General features: G+C 55.8%; 2 protein-coding genes across 4 annotated transcripts; both read left to right on the plus strand.

The window, feature by feature from the left end:
- Positions 1–1,242: 1,242 nt before the first annotated feature.
- Positions 1,243–2,190, plus strand: LOC123253574 (olfactory receptor 3A1-like). Its single transcript, XM_044682744.1, has one exon. It carries the CDS (start codon positions 1,243–1,245, stop codon positions 2,188–2,190), a length of 948 nt encoding a protein of 315 aa, XP_044538679.1.
- A 3,197-nt stretch (positions 2,191–5,387) lies between these two features.
- Positions 5,388–9,882, plus strand: ARAF (A-Raf proto-oncogene, serine/threonine kinase). Of its 3 annotated transcripts, none has more exons than XM_044682767.1 (14): positions 5,388–6,381; positions 6,490–6,593; positions 6,689–6,949; positions 7,255–7,356; positions 7,443–7,609; positions 7,814–7,842; positions 8,048–8,170; positions 8,288–8,490; positions 8,578–8,754; positions 8,836–8,882; positions 8,992–9,110; positions 9,196–9,327; positions 9,447–9,581; positions 9,678–9,882. In XM_044682767.1, the coding sequence occupies exons 1-14, from the start codon at positions 6,238–6,240 to the stop codon at positions 9,813–9,815; spliced, it is 1,881 nt and encodes a 626-aa protein (XP_044538702.1). In that variant the 5' UTR covers positions 5,388–6,237; the 3' UTR covers positions 9,816–9,882. The 3 variants fall into 3 exon arrangements, with proteins under 3 accessions (XP_044538702.1, XP_044538700.1, XP_044538701.1); XM_044682765.1 differs by lacking the exon at positions 7,814–7,842 and adding an exon at positions 7,926–7,956 and having other exon boundaries at positions 5,389–6,381; positions 7,443–7,587; positions 8,034–8,170; XM_044682766.1 differs by lacking the exon at positions 7,814–7,842 and adding an exon at positions 7,926–7,956 and having other exon boundaries at positions 5,389–6,381; positions 7,443–7,587; positions 8,040–8,170.
- Positions 9,883–9,888: the final 6 nt, after the last annotated feature.

Below are 9,888 nucleotides of genomic sequence, written 5' to 3' on the forward strand. Positions count from 1 at the left end.
CTGGTGAAGGCAGGTGCCGTTTGTTTTCCAGTTATGGATGAGGAGCTAACCCAGACGCTCCTAAGGGGGACCGCAAAGAGTTCAGGCCAAGGCCGGCCAATTGGGGGGCTCTACAAAGCTCCGAAAATGGTTTTCTCTCTTTTCTCTCTGCATTTGCGATTGTATTCCTTCTCCCCATACCTCTGTGCATCTGGTGGAGAGCCAGCACGCCCTGACTTTTCCTGAAGATTAAGAGGCATTGGAGGGGCTGACCAGCGAGAGGGTCGAGTCTAGATTTCACCAAAGACATCGGGCGTCTCTGGATGGCTGGGTGGACTGCAAAGGAAAGACTAACGTGGAAGAGAAGTGGGCTCCCACCGGAACAGAACAAATCTTGATCTTGAAGGCCATGCGGAGCCACTGGAGCGTGTGGGAGTATGTGGAGTCTAGGGGCAGCTACGGTTGGTGAAGAGCATTTTATTTTATTTTATTTTTCATTTGGAATATTTCCCCTAGTTCCATGCTTCATGCTCCTTCCCTCTCCCCCAAGCCCCCCCAACCCCACTTAGCCAACGAGCAGTCCCGCTGGGTTTTACATGTATCGCTGATCAAGGCCTAAGGCCATAGTATGGATAGTTGGCCTGGAGTTATCCTTTGGTGTCTCCATCCCCAATAATATCCCCAACAGCCCATGTGATCAAGCAGTTGTTTTTCTTCTGTGTTTCTCCTCCCACAGTTCTTCCTCTGGATGTGGCTGGTTTTCTTTGTCAGAAGTCCCTCGGTCTTGCTCTGGATCCTTGCATGGCTACTAGTAGAGAAGTCCGTTATGGTCGATTGTACCACAGTGTATCCGTCTCTGTGTAAAATGCTCTCCTGTTCTGCTCCTTTCACTCTGCAGGGTGACGAGCATTTTATTGAAAAGGAGGGAACACTATTCCACACACACACACACACACACAGAGAGAGAACAGATCGGGTAGGGAGGAGTTTCCTAGCAAGGACAGGTTGCAGGGAGGGAACCAGGGGTTGAGGGGAGGCTTTGTCCAAAGAGAAGTCAGGACAGGCAGGTAAGGGAGCAGATCTTCATGAGCAAATGAATCTAGTGGATGGGACATGGGAGAAGAACCAGAAATGCTACTGAGAGCTCGAGCTTGTGTGGTGGTGAGACAATGGGGCCCCAGTTCTGAGCTAACGACTCTTCTATTATGGCCTCTCTCTCAGCCATCTTCAAATCCTGCTACCGGCCAAGGAGAGAGCCCATCCATGGGCCTACGACCTAGATATAATGTGACGTCTGTGACAGAGTTCATCCTGCTGGGGCTGACAGAGAGGAAGGAACTGCAACCAGTCCTTTTTCTTCTCTTTCTCTTAGCTTATGCAGCCACAGTTTGTGGCAACCTAAGCATCCTGGCCGCCATCTTGGTAGAGCCCAAGCTGCACACTCCAATGTACTTCTTCCTGGGGAATTTGTCACTGCTGGATATCGGGTGTGTCAGCGTCACAGTGCCCCCAATGCTGGTTCGACTCCTATCCCAAGAACAAGCCATCCCCTTTGCCACCTGCCTGTCTCAGCTCTTCTTTTTCCACCTACTGGCTGGTGTTGACTGCTTTCTGTTGACTGCCATGGCCTATGACCGCTTCTTGGCTATCTGCCGCCCTCTCACCTATACAACTCGCATGGGCCGAGGGGTGCAAGGAGTGCTGGTAGCTGCGTCTTGGACCTGCTCCCTTGGTAATGCACTGACCCATACTGTGGCACTGTCCACACTTGACTTCTGTGGCCCCAATGTAGTAAACCATTTCTACTGTGACCTCCCTCCTCTCTTTAGCCTAGCCTGTTCCAGTACTCACCTTAATGAGATGCTGCTCTTTGCTCTGGGGGTCATCATGGCAGGAGTCCCCATGGTCCTCATCGTCACCTCCTACCTGCAAGTAGCAGCCGCCGTGCTGCGGATCCGCTCCGCGGAGGGCAGGAGAAAGGCCTTTTCCACTTGCAGCTCCCACCTGGCTGTCGTGGGCATCTTCTATGGGGCTGGCATCTTCAGCTACATGCGCCTGGGCTCCGTCGAGGCCTCAGACCAGAGCAAAGGGGTCGGAATCCTCAACACTGTTCTCAGCCCCATGCTCAATCCACTCATCTATAGCCTCCGGAACCCAGATGTGCAGGGAGCCCTGCGGCGGGTTTTCACAGGCCGGCGGGTCTCAGCCTGAGGTGCCCAGTGGCCTGGGCCTTTGCCCCCACTGATTTTTGTAAGGTCTTTCCTAGGTCCTCTCCTTGCCCCGATTAGAGCAGGCAGCATCTCCTATCCCTCAGCTCCCAGCAGCCTAGACCCTTATTCTTCTTAATGGTGCCCCAGGACTTCTGGAGGGCATCAGGAGCCCAATACGTCTTCTCTTAGCTTAAAAACTATAGGAATGAGGGCAGCTGGGTAGCTCAGTGGAGTGAGAGTCAGGCCTAGAGACGGACCCAGCCTCAGCCACTTCCCAGCTGTGTGACCCTGGGCAAGTCACTTGACCCCCATTGCCCACCCTTACCACTCTTCCACCTATGAGACAATACACCGAAGTACAAGGGTAAAAAACAAAAAAACAACAACAAAAAAACAAAAACCTATAGGAATGAGTAGTGTTTCCTGGGTGATCCTTGAGGCCGGGGCTCCCTTCCTTAGTCAGCTCTCCTTATGGGAGCCCTCGTAGTCAGTCCCACGTGCATCTTCTGGCTGTTTAGCCAACAGTGATGGATCTCAACCCGGGGTGATGAAGACTCTCGTTGAAGCCGTCCACCGACTCCACAAAGATTCCTCGTGGGTTGGACAAAGGCAAACCGAGGACTGAGTGAAAATGGGTTCCGGGTTAAGGATTGATGGAAAGAGAACAGAAGGCGAGAATAAAGACGCACAGACACAGAAAGTTCTGGCATGAGGTAGACAGACAGCAAGGAAGCTCCGATGGGCAAGAGCTTCTGCCTCAACTGTCCTCTAGCTGCTTTTATTAGGGTTACAATGGTACACGGGAGGACGAGGGAGCCAAGTGGTCTGATGTGAGGTAAACACAGACTGTTGAAGGTCTTGATCCTAATTACTTGGTTTTGGGTAAAATAAGGAGCCTGAGATAACTGAGCAGTCTTCCAGAGGGCAGCCGTAGGGAAGGGCTCGGAGTTTGGCCAGGTTGAGGTTTAATTCGACTCAAGGCTACGGAAACCACTCATGAGCAATACAAGAGTCATTTCTGAGCGCTCTTAGAATAATATCACAATTCATGTATGCCTGGATTGCTACACTAGTCTAGCCTTTCTTCAGCAGTCTCCTCACTTTCCTTGGCTGGACTGTGACAAGCAGTCTGAGAGACCCAGCTGCGGAGGCAAAGATTCCCTCAAACAGTATCTTCTGCATGGCACCTCTCTCCACCTCTTCTGACAAGGATGGGTGAGAGAGCCTGACCTGGGAGGACCAGAAACCCTTGAGGAGCTGGGGGGAAGAAAAGAGAGAGAGGAAGTAGGGAAAGAGAGAAACACGGAGGCACTGAGGACGAAGGATGGAGTCTCGTGGCTCTAGGATCCTTTCCTAGAGCACCCATCCCCCGCCAGAGAGGAGGCAACTGAGGCAAATGAGGCTAAGTGACTTGTCCAGGTCACGCGACGTGTGTCTGTGCTCGCATTTGAACTCGGTTCTCCACGACTCCTGGGCCTGAACTCTAGTGACTGCGCCACCTAGCTAGCCCGCATCATTCACATCTCGATCAATTCTCTTCCCTTCCCTCCTTCTCTTGGTTTGCCAATGAGTTGCCTAAGAGACAAGGAGTCGGCCAATGAGAATGCAGCAGCGGGAAGTGAGGCGGAGTAAGACGTACTGGCCAATCACCGCGGGTCGAAGAGGGGCGTGGAGGGCAGGTAGCCAATGGATGTTCGAAAGAGGTGGAGCTCCCAGGATTGGTAAAGTGGGGAAGAGAAGGCAGCGGGAGCCTTGACAGCCAATTAACTGAGGAGAAACTGCGGCAGAAGTGACCAATGTGCGCTCTGGAGAGGCGGGGCTCCAATAGAATTGAGGAAAGGAGAGTGACCAATGAGCGCCGTTGGCCTAAGAAGGTGGAAGCTTCTGCCAATGATCATTGGAGTCTGGAGGAGCGGCGGCTTCTATGGCCAATAAAATTGTGGTGGAGGCTCCGTCGGAGTCGAAACGACTAATAGGATCTCGACGGGGGCAGACCTGACGAAACAGGGGCCTTGGGGAGGCCGTGGCCGGTTCCACCCCCCGAGAGAAGAAAGACGGGTCCCAAGATGGAGGAAGCCACTGTGGCAGCACCGTGACAGGTAAGGAGACGCCAGGGCGAAGCCACGGTGGCCGTTCTATATTACTTCCTGTCTTATGCTGTGCAGGCCCACCCCCTCTCATGGAGAAAGAATGGAATCTCCCGTCTCTGGGAGAAGTAGTTGGATGCAGTGCGCAGGCGCAAAGGGAAGGGGGAGGGGCACAGGGATTTGGTTCCTTTAAACTTGCTGACTGCCGGCGCCTGCGCACGGGGTCCCTCTTGGGGTGGGGCTGCTTCTCACCTTTTTCTCCCCCCACCCCATACAAACACACCGAGACCACCACCTCCACCATCTCCAGAGTGCTGCTTCCCATCCTCTTCCCATCCCACTTCCCTCTCCTGTCCCGCCTTTCTGGTGTTTGGAAAGTCCCAGCTACTTCATTTTCCCTAGTGATGAGAGCTTCCTGGTAATGGCCTTTGGAGATCGCCTGCTAACCGAGATACCCAGGTCCTGCGAAAGGTTTTCCGAGATTTTCTGCCCTTACCCCCCCCCCCCAAAAAAAAACTACAAGCCTCTTCGAAAGAAAGGACACCGGGAGCATCTCGGGATTGTCTCTGGCTTGTTGTACCCACTGAGCAGGAGTCTAGGAACCGCTTTCGTAGATGAGCACCCAGACTCACAAGGCTGATAACAGAAAGGATTCATCCAGTCCAGAAAGTGTATACACACATAGCTGTGGCCCCCCCCCCCCCGTGCACAGACTCACAGGGTGTGCACACACGTGCTTGGAGGGGCACATACACACCCCACCCCCAAACAGCCTTTTTGATTGATTGTACTCCCTTGGGTGGGACTCCAACCGGGGCCAATGCCAGGATTTGCTCTTCCTAATCACTCTTGATTTTTGCCTCCTGTAGCTCTGCTGAGCAGGTGGTTGTTGTTCTCTCCAAGACCCAGGCACTGACCTCCCTGGCTCCACTGGCTGTGTTCCTTTGCTGATGTCCACAGTTCTGCCATTCTTCATCAGATGGCACTCATTGCCTTCCCCAGAAGCCCAACTGGGTTTACAGCCAAAAAGCCCAAGCGAAGAACAGTGGGAGGGAGGGAGGGAGGGCGGGCCTCGGTTCCCCTGTACATTTGAAAACCTTTTTTTGCTTACTTGGATCCCACAACTAAAGGGCTCCGGGGTGTTGTGGAAATGGCCCCTCCTTGCATTATTTAAACAACCTTCGTGTCTAAGCCAGATTTTAGTGACTCCGCATTGGTGGCTTTCTTTCCTTTCCAGCACTGGAGGCAACTCCTCTCCTGCCTATTTCTGTCTGCCCCTCCTACCTCCGAGCTGGCCCCCGAAGCCCAGGCTTGAATTATTTAAACAATCCTAGGACTCTTTCACCAAGGATCCCCGAGGATTGGAATTAGTGTTAGAATTAGGGAAAAGGCTGGGTGGAACCAGCTGTTCAGGGCAGGCCCCCAGAGAAGAGATTCCTAGCTCTTGTCCCGTCTCCAGTCCCATTGTCCTTGGCCCTCTGACGATACTCAGAGAGCTGCTAACCCCAGCCCTGTCAGCCTCCTGAAGGTAAGGGTAACTAAAGATTTCCCCACAACCCCCCCTCAGACTTCAGGATCTTCAAATCTTGCCCCCATCCCCCCAATATTCTTAACCCCGTAATAGTAATAAGAGACCCTGAGCTGTCCCAACATCATTGTCATTCTAATGGTGTTTGGACATCATAGGGGTCATAGAACCAGAGCTGGAAGGGATGAGAAGTTGTGTAATCCGACCTCCTCATTTGACAGAGGTGGAAACTGAGGCAAGCAGAGGTGAAGTGACCTGCCCAAGGCCACTCAGTTAATAAATAGGTGTGACTCCAAACTCACGAGCTTCCAGCCCCCTTATCATCATTGTCCCCTTAGTAACATATTGAGATCTACAGCCTATCCCATCATCTTTTATCTGCCAACAGTATCTACCCACATTTCAGGTCACTTGGGTGTGGGAGGGGGCCAAGATGAGAAGAGGCCCAGCAGCCACCCCAGTGGAAGCCTTCAGCAGGGGTTTAGCCCCACCTGGAGATCCCAGTGCCACCCCTTCTACCAGTGCTCGGGTTGGGGGCACCGTGAAGGTCTATCTGCCCAACCAACAGCGCACAGTGGTGAGTGACCTGGCAGGGAAGGAATATTAGGGGCCTTAAGTCTGGGAGCTGGCACATAGAGGGAGGCTGGGGAAGAAATGAGTCATGACCATCTGAGGGGCCTTGTAGGTGACTGCACGGGATGGGATGACTGTCTCCGACTCATTGGACAAGGCACTGAAGGTGCGGGGTCTGAATCAGGACTGCTGTGCTGTGTATCGCCTGGTGCAGGGGTGAGCTCCCTATCTGCCCTCTCTCTTCTTCCTCCTCCACCACCACTGTCACTGGTCCTTCCCTCCCCTTGCATCTCGTCCCCTCTGTCCCATAGCCGGAAGACAGCAACAGCCTGGGATGCCGCCATCGCTCCCTTGCATGGGGAAGAGCTGACCGTGGAGGTCCGGGCTGACGTCCCCCTTGCAGCAGCCCACAACTTCGCCCGGAAGACGTTCCTGGCTCTTACCTTCTGTGACTTCTGCCGCCGCTTCCTCTTTCATGGATTCCGCTGCCAGACGTGTGGCTACAAGTTTCACCAACACTGCAGTGCCCGAGTCCCCACCGTCTGTGTCGACATGGCCACCGCCCGCCAACCGTGAGGCCTGTGGTCCTTTCCCAAGTCCCTGGACCTCTCCCAGAATCCCTAGTTTTCTCAGCCTAGCCTCTTTCTGTTAGAGAGAGAGAGAGTGTGGTGTATGTATGTATGTATGTATGTGTGTGTGTGTATGTGTGTGTGTGTGAGAGAGAGAGAGTGAGAGTGAGAGTGAGTGTGAGTTTTTCATCCTCACTGGGGCTGGGGAGGGCTCTCCCTTATTCTAGCTGGGTCTTCCTTGGGCACCCCATCCCATTCTTCCTAGGGCGTCCCTTTTCTCATCCAAACCCTTGGTCTCCTGGCTCCAGTTTCTACCGCAGTATCCAGGATTTGACCGGAGGCCCCGCTGCTCATGAGGCTCAACCGGACAACCAGGCCCTCTGTGAGCCTCTCACCCCAAAGAGCCCCAGGTACACCAGGCAGGTGGTAGGGGGAATGGAATTTTCAAGGGGCTAGGCTGACACATGGGCTTCCTCTGCCTCCCTTTCCCCTCCAGTACCCAACCCCAGACCTCCCATGGGGAGGCCTTCACTTTCCCTGGGCCTGGAGGCCCAGCCTTGCAGAGGATCCGTTCTACGTCCACACCCAACGTGCACATGATCAGCACCACGATGCCTGTGGACAGCAGGCTCCTCCAGCAGGTAGGGCTTTCCCCCTTCTCTGGCACTTAATTGCTTCTTGATTAAAGGGCTGACTGGCTGTCCCTGGATCTCTTCCCGCTAAGAAGTCACAGAGAAGGAGTTGGGGGAGGGGGGCATCGGGCTAGGGACACGGGAGGGAAAGGAGCCCCTGGAGGGTCAGGGACGGGAGGGAGGACTCTACGGGAAGCTTAGACTGCCCCTGGCCCCTAAGTCTACCTCTAGCAAGAGGACCGAGGGAGCCAGGAAGGTTCGGGAGTCTTCCATAAAGGCTCCAGGAAAACAAGGAGCCAGGGCTGAAGGAAAATGCTGACTTGTGTTCCCACTCTTTGCTTCCACAGCAGGCAACCCAGGCCTTCCAGGCTGCTGAAGGTGAGTGTCAGAATCCCTTGCCCCCACCCTGCCCTAGCTTTCCTCTCTGGGTTCTTATCTGTCCTTGCTCCTCCCAGGAACAGGTGGTGAGAGGACCCCTCAAAGCAGCCCTGGCCTTGTTTCCCCTCCTGGAAGGAAATCCCCGCACCCCAAGGCCTCAGCAGAGCCCATTGAGCGCAAAGCCCCAGCCTCAGCTGATGACAAGAAGAAAGTGGTGAGAGCTGGGGAACACAAACACACACACAGGCCGGGGAGCCTGAAGGAACAACGGGGGAGAGCCTCGGGGGATGGGAATCGGCTCACTGTTCCCCATCCTGTCCATGCCTCCCAGAAGTCCCTGGGCTACCGAGACTCAGGCTACTATTGGGAGGTGGCCCCAGGGGAGGTGCAGCTGCTGAAGAGGATCGGGACGGGCTCATTTGGCACCGTGTTCCGTGGGCGCTGGCACGGGGACGTGGCGGTGAAGGTACTAAAGGTGGCGCAGCCCACTGCTGAGCAAGCCCAGGCCTTCAAAAATGAGATGCAAGTCCTCAGGTGAGTGTGCCTGCCCCAGCCAGCAGGGAGCCCCTGGGGGGGAGGGGAGAGCTCCGAGGCTGACCAGCACCCTCCTTGCCTCGGCAGGAAGACTCGCCACGTCAACATCCTCTTGTTCATGGGCTTCATGACGAGGCCTGACTTTGCCATCATCACCCAGTGGTGCGAGGGCTCCAGCCTCTACCACCACCTCCACGTGGCCGATACTCACTTCGACATGGTGCAGCTGATTGACGTGGCCCGACAGACGGCTCAGGGCATGGAGTGAGTCCTGTCCGAGTGCCCCCGCCCTGCCCCCCCAGCCCCCCAGCATCTCTTCCTAACCCCTGGTCTACTTCCTTCCAGCTACCTCCACGCCAAGAACATCATTCACCGAGACCTCAAGTCCAACAGTATCCACCTGGCCTGCCTTGGGAGGGGTGGGGGGTGGGGGGCGGGGCGGGGCAGGCGGGCACAGTGCCCAAAGAGTGCTGCCGCCCGTGGCCCTTGACGAGGATGCAGACATCTTCCTGCATGAGGGACTGACGGTGAAGATTGGGGACTTTGGGCTGGCCACAGTGAAGACCCGCTGGAGTGGAGCCCAGCAAGTGGAGCAGCCCACGGGCTCTGTGCTCTGGATGGTGAGCTGAGGGGGGAGTGGCTGCATGCTCCGGTGCCGTGCTGTGCCGGAGCAGCGAGCTCACACAGGCCCCTTGGACTCCACAGGCCTCAGAGGTGATCCGAATGCAGGACAAGAATCCGTACAGCTTCCAGTCCGATGTCTATGCCTATGGGGTGGTTCTCTATGAGCTCATGAGTGGCAGCCTCCCCTATAGCCACATCAACAACCGAGACCAGGTGGATGCCCTGCCCCCTCCTGTGCCCAGCACTCTGGCCCTGCCTGACCTTCCATGCTGCCCCAGGGCGCCCCCCCCCCAAAGGGTGGGGCTCACACAGGCCCCCTGCTCTGCTTGCAGATCATCTTCATGGTAGGACGAGGCTACCTGTCCCCAGACCTCACCAAGGTCTCCAACAACTGCCCCAAAGCCATGAGGAGACTGCTGGCAGACTGCCTCCGCTTCCAGCGGGAGGAACGGCCCCTCTTCCCTGAGGTCAGAAGCCACCTCCGGGCCGGGCCGGCTGGGGCTTGGGCCGGGTGAAGTGAAGGATCTGGCGGGCCCCAGCCTGGCTTCTCTTCTTCTCTCCAGATCCTGGTCACCATTGAGCTGCTGCAGAGGGCGCTACCCAAGATCGAGCGCAGCGCGTCGGAGCCCTCGCTGCACAGGGCCCAAGCTGAGGAGCTCCCCTCCTCCCTGCTGGGGGCCCTGCGCCTCTTTGGGCCCTAGTGGCCCGGAGCCCCCAGGTTGTGGCGCAGACCTAGCAGCAGTGACTCCAGCTTCTTCAGAGCCAGGCCCAGAG

The sequence above is a fragment of the Gracilinanus agilis genome, chromosome X (genome assembly GCF_016433145.1).
Source record: "Gracilinanus agilis isolate LMUSP501 chromosome X, AgileGrace, whole genome shotgun sequence".
NCBI classification, from domain to species: Eukaryota; Metazoa; Chordata; class Mammalia; order Didelphimorphia; family Didelphidae; genus Gracilinanus; species Gracilinanus agilis.

What these genes read in the sequence shown, in the direction of transcription:
- LOC123253574 (XM_044682744.1), top strand. Translation starts at nt 1,243, where the DNA reads ATGGGCCTACGACCTAGATATAATGTGACGTCTGTGACAGAGTTCATC.
- ARAF (XM_044682767.1), top strand. Translation starts at nt 6,238, where the DNA reads ATGAGAAGAGGCCCAGCAGCCACCCCAGTGGAAGCCTTCAGCAGGGGT. An exon ending in CTCACCCCAAAGAGCCCCAG is followed by an intron (nt 7,357 to 7,442) that starts GTACACCAGGCA and finishes TTTCCCCTCCAG; the next exon opens with TACCCAACCCCAGACCTCCC. An exon ending in GGAGCCAGGAAGGTTCGGGA is followed by an intron (nt 7,843 to 8,047) that starts GTCTTCCATAAA and finishes ACAGGTGGTGAG; the next exon opens with AGGACCCCTCAAAGCAGCCC.